Genomic DNA, 13,032 nt, shown 5'->3' with positions numbered 1-13,032 from the left:
CTGGGCTTGATTTCCCCCCACACACACTTAGTGCAGATACACCAACATGAAAGGAAAATCAGGCCCATGCATTTGCAAAATAGGCTTTTAATGGATTTGGACACTAATTATGGGTCTGATCCCACAGAAATGCAGAGTGCTCTTGACTTCCTTTTACTTGAATGGGAGTTGAAGGCACTTAGCCCCTCTAGGGAGGTACCTTGCACTTCTATAGGATTCGGCCCTAATTCAGAAACACAGGAAAAATAAATCTGGAGGAAAAAATGACAAATTTCAATTTCAAATCTAAAGGACTTTTCCCAAAACAATTTCTGTACAGTACAATGGGCTGTTTTATTATTAATTATTATTATTATTATTATTTATTTATTGGTGGGGGAGTAGAAAGCTTTCAGATGTCAGAGTTTTGCAGATGACATTATTTGAAGGCATGATTAGTTTTTGAGAGCTGTCTTTAGAAACCTTACATTCCCTCCAGAGATCCTACGTGCATTCCTTTTCCCTGGGTCTTTGAGGTCTCAGGACACTCCTAAAAATGTTGCTTTGACAAAACCAAGGATGTGGACAAGTTTTTCCTGTGTGATGTCATTCAGCTGTCCTTTATAAGCCGCTGCAAAAAAGTAGGGGACCCATCTGAGGATTCATACTCCAAATATACGCAGAGAAGGCAAAGAGAGACACACAGGAGTGAGAAAGTATCAAGTTTCAGATAACTGCACTAGCCACTAAGGAAGGAGCACCATGTCACAGCCCAGTCAGTGCAGCTGCCTGGACTTCATGCTGTTTGTGCTCTGCAGCTTCAAGGCTATTGCTGCCTTTCCCAACTTCTCTCCACTGCTGAATCCCAGCTGGGGAAACACAGACAGCCTGATGCACCTGTATACATCTACTGAGAAGAACAGCTTCCATCTGCAAATCAACCCCGATGGTTATGTTGATGGCACACCTCACCAATCCATTTACAGTAAGTAGTGTACTAGTCACACAGCCGCCTCCCAAACAGGGGAAAGAGCTCAAGACTTTTTATTGTGCAGGGCTATGGAAAAAATCCAAACTCAGGTTAGACGGGGAAACAGATAACTATCAGCAGGAGACTGAAAATACACTGAGCTAATATTAAGATCATATGCTGGAGAGGTATTCAGACAATGATAGTAAGGATTAATGATAGCAAGGATTAATGAAATGGTTGCATTGCCCCCAAGTGACAAATAGAATTTAGTTAAAATCTTTTTGTTTAAAAAAAGTTAAAGTGGTTTAAAAAATGTAAACTCTGATCATTTAATAGTAATAATGTTCTACAGATCCTAGTACCTGTAGTGCTCTGCAATCAAAAACCATCAGCAGCATCTTCTCTCCAAGATATATCATTACTTTATTCTGCAAGGGTCCAAATTTAAGTCAGATGGTGGCATGTTCAGTGAAGTCACTTATGCCTCTAAGGACCATATTTTTCAAAAAAAAAGCACATTGAGTAAATGGATGCAAACTGGTTGTGCCCACAAAACCTGCACTGGTGGGCACAGAAGGAGAATTGCATCTATGCAACTGCCTTCCTAACTGCTTATTTGCAAGGGTATCTATGGTTTCTTTCTCTGAAAATTTGCTCAAGAGACAAGTTTTAGAAGTGGGCATCTAATCTGTGCGCATGTGTGTGTATAAAGCACACTGTTGCATATAAAATAGGTAGTTGCACATGCAACTGCAAATTAAATAATGGGAACTTGAAAATGGCCAGATGGTGATTGGTGAGTAGTTAAGTCATTTGAGTTTGCCTTATTGAGTTCAATGATATTACTCCTTTAAATAACTGCTCTCCAGTAGGGTGACCAGATGTCCTGATTTTATAGAGACAGTCCCGATATTCAGGGCTTTTTCTTATATAGGCGGCTGTTACCCCCTACCCCTGTCCTGATTTTTCACATTTGCTGTCTGGTCACCCTACTCTCCGGTGGGACTAAAAGGTTCACAGTTTGGCCCAAGGAGATCTATTTTTCTTGCACAATGCAGCTACACTTCTTTGGTTGTTGAAAGGTTAGCCCTAACACCATAGCTTGTAGAAACCAAAGTACTTTATTCAGGTGTCCTTAATGCTATTTTAAAAGGGCTCTGCCCATTTCAAAACAAACTCTGATCTTCTAGGAATATTGAAGATTGTTTAACATATTATTAATCCATTGCAATTCTACTTATCAAGAATGAAAATCTTCCTATGGACAGGAAGGGTCAGGGGGAATGTGTAAGAAAGAGAAAAATTTGTTTTATGTTTATATAAAAAGCACTGAGTGATAAATTATGGCTGTTTTGATCAAACCAGGAAGTAGAATGATTCTATATTATTAACTCAGTTAGGACTTGTTGATTAAAGTAGAAACAAAAGGGCCTGCATCTCCTCTCTGTTATGCCAGTTTTACATTGATATTATTCCATATACTTCAGTTAGTCACCTGGCCATAATACTTGCGCGACCAAGTGGAGAATAAGCCCCAGTAAGATTACACACTTTGTTAATCTTTTGATAATAAAATTCACCTGTGGCAATGAGATGAGCAGGATGGAAAGTGACAGTAAATATTCAGGGTGCTGCAGTATCGCTAGGATATCATGATCTCCCCTGGGGTGAAGTGCAAGATGTTCAAATTAACTTTGCATCTGCGTTGTGTGCATTCAGCCAATGAATCCCGTTGTAACTACACTTTCCTTGTTATCATGGCATAAAACCAAGCTGCATGCTCTAGAGAGAAAGAGTGGCTTAAGCAAGGATCTCCCACTAAGGGTAAATACTGAACAGCTGAAATCCAGATGTACAGTGGAATTTGCTCAGAAAAAGGGTTCAAGAAATATTTACAAAGGTAAAGCCAAAACAAAAATATGGAAAATGTTCTGTGTATTGGGCTTACATTTTTTAAAGAATAAGAGGATACTTTGCAAAACTGTAGTTAAACTCCAAACACAAGAAGTGGATGCAAAGAAACTGTCAGATCAATTAATACTAAAAGGATCACCTATGCCCCATTTACATCTACATTTTTCTAAACAGGTGCCCTCATGATCAAATCTGAGGATGCTGGCTATGTGGTGATAACAGGTGTAAAGAGCGGGCGCTACCTATGTATGGACGTTAAAGGAAATATCTTTGGATCGGTGAGTGCTCCTAACTTTACTAAGACTGAAGTGAAATGCAGAGCAGGTCTCTTATTATTATAGGGCCAGCTCCTCAGCTGGTGTAAAGTTGCATATCTCAAGTCAATGGAGCTATGCAGATGTACAGCAGTTAAGGACCTGGCCCTTGGTTTAGGTTAAACTTGCTCCTTTTAGTCAGTTATACTGAGCTTCATTCTACCACACTGGTGCAAGTGAAATCTCCACAAAAACCACAGGTGTTACAGTGGAGTAAGCAAGGTCAGAGTTAAGTCAATAGTGATCGGCCAGAATTTTTGCTGTCTGCAGTCAAGGCTGGGAAGTGGCTTCGATAGGAAAGCCTTCACAAAGATAGACAAATATTTATCTGACATTCCTCTTGTATCTCAGAGTTCCTGAGAGGTTTTCAGCAAAGATCTTTATTCAAATAAAACTAAGTTGTTACCTAGTCTCAATCAGAGACTGGTGAGAGATAAGGGTCGGATCCTGCAATGCACTGAGTACATCCTAGAAGGAACTAAGCACCTCAGCTCCCACGAGAGTCAATGAGAGCCGTTCAAAACTTTACAGGTGGCCCTCCGCATCTTGCAGGATAGGGCCTTAAGAATAGCGCTAGATATATATATATATATTTAAACGAAAAGGTGCAGATTCAGTTGACCCAAATGTTTTATGACTCCAGGTAAAATTATTTTTTGGGGTTTTATTAGAAGTGGGGGGAGGGAATTATTTTTTAAATCAAAATGTTTGATTTTGACATTTTTCTAAATTAAATGTTTAAATTTGAAGCACCCTTTTCATTTTGAATTTTACTGTTTTTTTTTAAAGGTTAAAAACACAAAAACAATTTTTAAAAGCTTTTCAGTTCACCAAAAAACTTGGGGAAAAAATGGGTTTTGGTTGATCCCATACCATATTTTCTCTGACTTTTTAATTTAACCATCAAACTGAAAAGTCAGTTATAGACGCTCCCCAACTTACGCAAGTGTTCTGTTCTAGAACACCTTGCGTAACTCAAATTTTGCGTAAGTCGGAAACGTATACTCGACCATTAAAAAAAAAAAGAAAAAACAACTATTTCTAGCTTATGAACTTTTTCCATAACTGCGGATTTGCGTAAGTCGGGTTTGCGTAACCCGGGGGATGTCTGTATTTGTACAGCTCTTCCTAAGGCCCTTGTCAAAACTGAAAGGACCAGTCCTGTACTCCTTTCTCTCACAAAATAGCCTGTTCAAGCCAGTGGGCCTACTCCCATGACTAATGGCTGCAGGATCTGGCCCATCGCCTTTGCATTTTGTATTGACACTTATTAACAATTAAATCCTTCTAATAATGATTGTTCTATTTTTGTTTCTCAAGCATTACTTCAGTCAAGAGGACTGCATATTTAAACAAAGAACACTAGAAAATGGATATGATGTGTACCAATCTCCCAAGTACAACTTTCTGGTCAGCCTGGGCAGGGCTAAACAAGCTTTCTTCCCTGGTATGAATCCACCACCGTACTCCCAGTTTTTGCCCAGGAGAAATGAAATCCCTCTGATCCGATTCAACACACCTGAACCCCACAGGCACACTAGAAATGCTGACATTGATCCCCTCCAGATTTTGATCCCGCAGGGAGAGGCCTTTGACACAGGACCTCAGAGGTTGCAGACTCACTTTGCTCACCTGCCTAGAGAACCCATGAGAATCAATCCAAATGATGTGGTCAACCCAGATGACCCACTCGCCATGATGGATGTCAGAAGGAATGGAAGTCCGCGCTTTTACATTACAAGATAGCCAGGGCCACGCCTCTGCAGACAGGAGACACAGGTGAATAGGTTAGAGAGAGAGAACTGGCTAGAACCCTAAAATCTTTTATATTCAATATCTAACTTTCACAAGGCCTGTTAGAAATCTGAAAAGCATTGAAAACATTTGAACTCAAGCTTTGTTCTTGTAGATGACGTTACAGGAACACGGAATTGTATGTTATTTTACAGGTGGAGCTTTATTTTACTTGAAATAAGCTTTGCAAGGTATTAACACCAACCAACCATTTTAGGGTCTTGACTCTCCTCTAGCTTACATTAGAGTTATTCCACCGAAGGCTGAGTCATTGACGTTATGCTACTGACGCGAGAATTGGATCCTAGAATGTTTAGAACTCTAATGTAGGCAGGGAAGTTTGCTTCTGACCTACTCTTCAAACTTTAGGTCAGGAGGCTGCACAAGCACAGCTATTTTAATTAGTGATTGTGTATTATACAGAAAACGTTATTGTGCACAAGATTCGAGCCTGAGTCTCCTCTCATACCAGTGAGAATCAGGAGTAACTCTGTTAAAGGAGTTACAGTGGTGTAAAAGTATAGTAAATGATAGGAGAATTTGGTCTTAATAACTGTCATACTAGTAGGGATACAATAAGAACTGGCTCAAACTAAACCCAAACTGAAATTACTTTGAGGTTTTGTTCATAGCTCCCTCTATACTATACAACCAGGTGTCAGAACAGAAGTGCACAAATACAGAGAGAAGAGTTATATTCTTAGAATTTCCAACTCAGAAAGAAATCGGAAATACCAGAAATAACAAATTGTGATAATACTGCGTTGGACAGCTTAGCACACCAAAGACTTCTGTTAAAAAGAATCCCAGCTGCCCATCTGTGTGTCATAGGCCCCAGAATGCTAATAGCTAATGGAGAGTCTCTTCTAGCTGGAATTGTCAGAGTTGGTGTTTTAGGAATAGGAGGACCTGAGTTCTATCCCTGCTGTCTCCATGATATTCTGAGTGATCATGAGGTGCTCTAGAATGATAGCAGTGAAGTCCCTACATAGCCCTGTGTTTCTTTATACATTCTTCTTAAGAGCTCCAAGTACTAAGAACAAAAGCCAGCCTAATTCTAGATCAGAGCGGTCAGTATACATTATGGATATGCTTGCTCATTGGGCTTGCACATCCACCCACCTTGAGTTTTACTCATCTTTAGTTAAGATGTGGCTGCACCAAAATCTGTAGCTAGTAAATTCAAGATGAACACACCTCAAAATGATCAGGGGGTTGATTAGATCTAGGTAAAGTCTGGATGGTCTGTCTGAATTTTATCATAATCGTCTTGGGCCTTCTGGGCTGGAAAACTCATCTTTCATGATGAGATTGTCTGGTACTCCACAAGTATAGTTAAAGCAGAAAAGCTCTAAAATTAATGTGGAAGTTCAGCTGTGCGCCCTGAAAGACTCAAGAGCAGAGTAATGAATATATGGAAGAAAAAAATTGAAACAGGTGTTCAAGCCTCCAAAAAGGCTGGGCTCTGGGTATGGATGATGGTTCAAGACAGTTCTTATTTTATCAGAATTCTAACATGGGGAAGCCTGCCTAGACATGCGGTAGGAAAGAACTCAACTCCAGCAGGCAGCGTTCTCTTTCCTGACTCAAATGGCTACCTATGCAGATGAGGGAATGACAGACTGATCCTGCATCTAAGTGTCTTCCATCAGGCAGAATCAAGTCACTAGCACCGAATGTGCAGACATATGTGGAACAAACCATAGCACTACCTGCTAAAATACAGGAGTGTTTCAGGAAGTTTCTCAGGCCAGATTAATCCATGATATAAATAAACTGACTCTTATAGCAGGGATGAATCTGACCCTGCATCTTTAAATTTAAAGGAATCCATGAGATAAGAACATTGACTCCAAGCCTCGCTTTGTTTTCCTGTTGCTACTCCAGCCACAATGAACACTTCAGAAATGAGGTATAAGGAAATCAGAATGGAGTCCTCAAAAGATCAGCAATCTTGCTAGTGCTCATCATCAGAAGCTTGTTTTCTGGCTTTGGAAGGGCCTTTGCTTGAGAGGAACTGCAGTGCAGTGCTTTTCATTATAGATTAAAGGTCAGATCTTTGGTATAGCTCCACTGACTTCAACAGAGCTAAACCAGTTTGCATCAGTGAGGATCTGGCCCAGTGTCTACATATAGCTATTTTCCCATCTCATCATTCTTACTGGACCTGATTCTGATCTCACTTACATGGGTTTTAAGTCCATGTGACTGCTTTGGAATTACTCCTGATTTACACCAGAGAGAGATCAGAATCAGGCCCAAAGTGCTCTGCAGAAGAGTCTAATGTAATGGATGTTTAATGTGTTTTTATTTGTGCATTTTCTCCTCCAGATGCAGATTTATCTGCATACTATATTTATTAAATGCATTTAATAGCCCTTTGACATCCTAATAACTGTATAATAGTCTAGACTATAGGGACATCTATAAGGTATAGCAGGCCTGATTCTGAAATCACAACTGTGAGAAACAGAATTTAACTCCACTGAAGCAATGGAGTTACACCAGTCAAGTGGTATCAGAATCAGGACCACTGCTTTCAGTGGAATTGCTCTGGATTTACAAATGAGCACAGGATCTGTCCCGCTGCTGTCTTTTAAATTAGCTTTCTCTTTCTTACATACCTTTACCATCAAAGTTTGAGCTGGAATGGACATTGGGCCTGTTTCTGTTCTCTCAATAGTTTTACCTCTGTGTAAGTCTACTGATTTCAGTGGAATTACTCCAGATTTAGACCAGTGACATGAGAGCAGAATCAGGTCCAGTGTACCAAGACTAGGACAATTCTTTAAATCCACTATAAATATAATTTAGCTTTAAAAGGTAAACTCAAGTCTAAAAGGATGTTGGAGAGGTTCTTACCATCTAAGTTTTAGCAGGACTCTCTCCCATGCTGTCTGTACAATGGTCAGGTATGACTATTTATATATTATCTTTTTAATAATTCCACTTGATTCCTGTACCTTTCTGATTGGACTTTGCTCCCAGAGAACTCTGGACTGCAATAGTAGTTATGAGACAAAGACTACGTGCACATTGGTGCTTTTCCAGAACCTTAAAGTGGAACAAACACTTGCGAGAGCCAAAAGGAAAAAATCATTCGCCCTTAGTGATTTATGCTGGATTTAAAGCTGAGCATTAAGAATAAATGTATATTCTCATAGGGCCCAGTTCTCCTCTTATATCAATGTAATCCCATTTGCTTTAATGGAGTTACTCCTGATTAAACCAGCATACATGAGGAGAGAATGAGGTCCATAATCTAAATTAAAGGCAGATACTGCAGCCCATAGTCACATGAGTAATCCTGCTGAACTTAATGGGGCAGATGTTTAGCTGTGTAAATTGTCTTAGCTCCAATGACTACAAGGGAGTCTCCAGGACTTGAGTTAATGAGTGTAAGGACTCATGTAAGTAAGGGCTGCAGGACTCCACCCTTGTGTAATGCTACACTAGAACCATACACACAAGAAATGGTGGGGTGTTATTTGGGATGGAGAAAAAAGGGGTTGTTTTAATAAATTATTCTCCACCAATGGTCATGAAACGTAGAATGGCTTTTACATCAAAGCATATATTTAACCATACAGAACTGAAGTGGGATTTGACAGTTTGTTGTTTGAAGGAGGTGCTGGCCATCACCAGCTTTTAAGAAGAAACTACTTGTTTATATTGCAGTATTTATTTATTTATTTGAACAGTTACACACGTGGCAAAATATTTATAATGTATTCAAAAACGGTTTCCTTTTACAAAAATTCCAATAAACCTTTTTTCTCAAATGACAGCTATTGCCTTTTCTTCAGACTTCTGCTTTCATAAGAATCAGAGGTATGTTTCCCAAGGGATAAACAAATCTATACGTAGCAGCTGCCATACATGCAATAGCCACGGATCCAAACACCTCAAGCATAGGTGCGAGAACTAGGGGTGCAGCACCCCCTGGCTTGAAGTGGTTTCCATCACATACAGGGTTTACAGTTTGGTTCAATGGCTCTCAGCATCCCCACTATACAAATTGTTCCAGCTCCCCTGATCTCAGGTCTCACTCTTGCTACCACTGGCCTACGTGAAATGAATTGGGAGTTCCTAGCCCAGTTCCCATGGGATATGTATCCACATCATAAAACCCATTGTAATTCTTTACAGAATAGCCAAGCATTGATAACAGCTCATGGAGATTCAATAACCCACATACCCTCCTCTGAGATGATCCCAGGGCCAGATTGTCCATAAGGCTGTCTCAGTCTCCTTGGCCCTGCCTCAAGCAACCCAGCCAAGAGCTAGCAGGGAGCTCCAAAAAGGCAGGCAGTCTTTGGACCTAAAGTGCACCTTCCCGCTGCTCCTTCCCACCCCCACATCCCCAGCTTACACTCTGCACACCAAGTGATAGGTACAGTGCATGGACAGGAGAGAAAACTGCTAGAGCTGCAGCGTTGCAGCACTTATGTAACTGCTCCTGCCACTCACCCCCTGATTAAAAAAAGAGAGACAGTCTCTCATGGGCTGGGGAACTAAAGCCTGGAAGAGGTAGCTGGAGTGAGAGCCCAAGAGAAGGACAGAGAAATGGACAGGTGTGGTTTTATTTTTTTCCTTTCCCTGGTCAGCAATTTCTCTCTCTTGTTTTGGTGTGATGTGAAACTTATAGATCTTAATCTGAGGCCGGGAATACACTGAACATGGAGAGATACTTGAAAAGCCTGTACTTTTATGGATTGGTGAGGTGTTATGAAAGGAGTTATTTCTATGGAGTAACCCAAACTATGGGCAGATCATCAAAGAGCTACTTTAGCATGATGTTGTCAAAGGGAACTGTATGTCTGATTATGCCATAGAACGATCAGTGAGAGCTGGAACTATGCTGCTGCCTCAGGTGCTCTCCTTGCAACAGGCATCCCCTGTAAAGTAATGCACATGTTAGACTGAAGCCTTTATCCCTGAGAAGGGGGTGTGACCCCTGACCCTAGACCAGAGGTATTCTGGGAAATGTAGTTTAAGACCACGCAGCTATTTTGTCTTAGATGTGTCTGTTTGTAAACAGCTAGTTACAGAATGGAATTTTAAGAGTTATGTATAGTATTCAAATAGCAAGATGGGGTAGAGCCGGGCCTACTTTGTTCTTTATTAAATGAAGAGTACATTTAACTCTATTAGGTGTGGAGATGGTGTGCAAATTGGAGCAACAAATGGGAGTATCAAGCCCATGACATTTATGGGTAACATCTGCCAATAAAATAGCTTGAGCTGAACAGTTAGCACAGAGCTCATGTCCTACTGAAAGGAACATGGGAAAGGGCAAAAAAGTCAGAGTCTAGCTGTGAGGCACACACTTCTACACTCGTCTGTGATACAAATCAACAGGGGAAACTATTTATTTTAGATCTTATTGAGTCCTCATTAGCACAGTATCTGAGTGCCTGACAATCTGAAATGTTTGTATCCTCACAACACCACAGTGAGGCAGAGCAGTGCTATGATCCCCATTTTACAGATGAGGAACTGAGGCACAGAGACAAAGTGACATATCCAGGGTCACACAGGAAGCATACAGCATAGCTGGACATTGAACTTGGGTCTCAGCTTAGCTCCCCAGCCACTAGGGCATCCTTTCCATCTGCCCCTGGGTGCTGGCTTCTTGCCACCTTGCATTATTGAATGGAAAAATTAAAAGGAGAAATTAACAAAGTTCTTGTGTTCACTTTCCCAAGTTCCTTGATTACTTGCTAAATTGGAAGGAGCAGAAAAGCAGGAGAGATGGTGTCAGTTTGCCAGCAGTCTGCTTGGAGACGAACAGCTTATTCCTCCTGGTTCTCCATTGCCCTGTATCTTGCACAGGCATTTATACCAGTGCAAAGTGGCTGTAAAATGTTACCAAGTCAGCATGACTGCTATCCATCCACTCTGCACTGGTGTAAGTGAGTACACAAGGTGCAGGGCAAGAGAGACTCAGGCCTGGTTTACTCTACACGTTTAAACCAAATTTAGCAGTGTTAAACTGATTTAACCCTGTATCTGTCCACACAACGAGGCCCTTTATATCGATATAAAGGGCTCTTTAAACCGGTTTCTGTACTCCTCCCCAATGAGAGGAGTAGCGCTGAAATCAGTATTGCCATGTCGGATTAGGTTTAGTGTGGCCGCAAATCGATGGTATTGGCCTCCAGGCAGTATCCCACAGTGCACCATTGTGACCGCTCTGGACAGCAATCTGAACTCGGATGCACTGGCCAGGTAGACAGGAAAAGCCCCGTGAACTTTTGAATTTCATTTCCTGTTTGCCCAGCATGGAGCTCTGATCAGCACGGGTGGCGATGCAGTCCCAAATCAAAAAAGAGCTCCAGCATGGACCATACAGGAGATACTGGATCTGATCGCTGTATGGGGAGACAAATCTGTTCTATCACAGCGACGTTACAGAAGACGAAATGACAAAGCATTTGAAAAAAATCTCCAGGCTATGATAGATAGAGGCCACAGCAGGACGCAACACAGTGCTGCGTGACAAGCGTAACAGAAAGCCAAAGAATCAAATGGATGCTCATGGAGAGAGGGAGGGGGTACTGAGGACTCCAGCTATCCCACAGTCCCCGCAGTCTCCAAAAAGCATTTGCATTCTTGGCTGAGTTCCCAATGCCTGTAGGGTCAAACACATTGTCCGGGGTGGTTCAGGGTATATCTCGTCAATTCACACACATCCCCTCGGGAAAGAAAAAGGAAAAAAATTGTTTCTTGACTTTTTTCAACATCACCGTATGTCTATTGCATGCTGTTGGTAGACGCGGTGCTGCGGCACTGAACAGCAGCATCCTCTCCCCTCCCCTCCGGCAGATGGTACAGTACAAAATGACTGATAGGGTCCTCATCATCCTGTGAGTGCTCCAGGCTGGCCTCAGTGAGGTCAGCCAAGGGCGCCTCGGTAAAAATAGGAATGACTCTCGATCATTCCTGGCAGATGGCACAGAACGGCTGGTAACCGTCTTCATCATAGCAACTGAGGGCTGCCTCCCTCTCATTTAATCTTACTAAAAAGTCAGTGTTTCTTATTCCTGCATTCTTTAATTACTTCATCACACAAATGAGGGGACACTGCAACGGTAGCCCAGGAGGGTTGGGAGAGGAGGGAAGCAACGGGTGGGGTTGTTGCAGGGGCACTCCCTAGAATGGCATGCAGCTCATCATTTCTGCGGGATCTGACACGGAGCAGCTGTGCTCTCTGGTTCTCTGGTACACTGGTTCTCTAGTACACTTGCCCCATATTCTAGGCAGGACTGACTCTATTTTTAGATAAAACATAAAGGAGGGAATGACCTGGGGGAGTCATTCCCATTTTTGTCTTTGTGCCCCTGGCCGACCTCAACAAAGGCCAGCCAGGAGCACCCATGACAGCAGCAGACGGTACAGAACAACTGATAACCGTCATCTCATTGCCAATTTACAATGGCATGGCAGACGGTACAATAGGAATGGTAACCGTCTCTGCTACCTTGCAAAGGCAAATGAATGCTGCTGTGTAGCGCTGCAGTACCGTCTCTGTCAGCAGCATCCAGTACACATATGGTGACAGTGACAAAAGGCAAAACAGGCTCCATGGTTGCCATGCTATGGCGTCTGCCAGGGCAATCCAGGGAAAAAGGGCACGAAATGATTGTCTGCCGTTGCTTTCACGGAGGAAGAAATGAGTGACGACATTTACTCAGAATCACCCGCGACACTGTTTTTGCCCCATCATGCATTGGGATCTCAACCCAGAATTCCAATGGGCGGGGAGACTGCGGAAACTATAGGATAGCTACCCACAGTGCAACGCTCCAGAAATCGATGCTAGCCTCGGTACATGGACGCACACGGCCGAATTATTGTGCTTTGTGTGGCCGCGTGCACTCGATTTTATACAATCTGTTTTACAAAACCGGTTTATGTAAAATTGGAATAATCTTGTAGTGTAGATGTACCCCTAGGTCTCCACGAATACTAGCAACAATCACCTAGGAAGGATTCTAGAAGGGCAAAGGGAAGACATCACTAGTTTGCTGGCATTTGCTTCCCCACCCCTTCTTA

At 42.0% G+C, this 13,032-nt stretch overlaps 1 protein-coding gene across 1 annotated transcript; it reads left to right on the top strand.

Moving 5' to 3' along the window:
* The first annotated feature begins 741 nt into the window (after positions 1 to 741).
* Positions 742 to 4,926, top strand: FGF23 (fibroblast growth factor 23). Its single transcript, XM_050966624.1, has 3 exons — positions 742 to 964; positions 3,041 to 3,144; positions 4,501 to 4,926. Exons 1-3 carry the CDS (start codon positions 742 to 744, stop codon positions 4,924 to 4,926), a joined length of 753 nt encoding a protein of 250 aa, XP_050822581.1.
* Positions 4,927 to 13,032: the final 8,106 nt, after the last annotated feature.

Source organism: Gopherus flavomarginatus, chromosome 1 (assembly GCF_025201925.1).
Source record: "Gopherus flavomarginatus isolate rGopFla2 chromosome 1, rGopFla2.mat.asm, whole genome shotgun sequence".
NCBI classification, from domain to species: Eukaryota; Metazoa; Chordata; order Testudines; family Testudinidae; genus Gopherus; species Gopherus flavomarginatus.
This window is presented reverse-complemented; position numbering and strand designations above follow the sequence as displayed.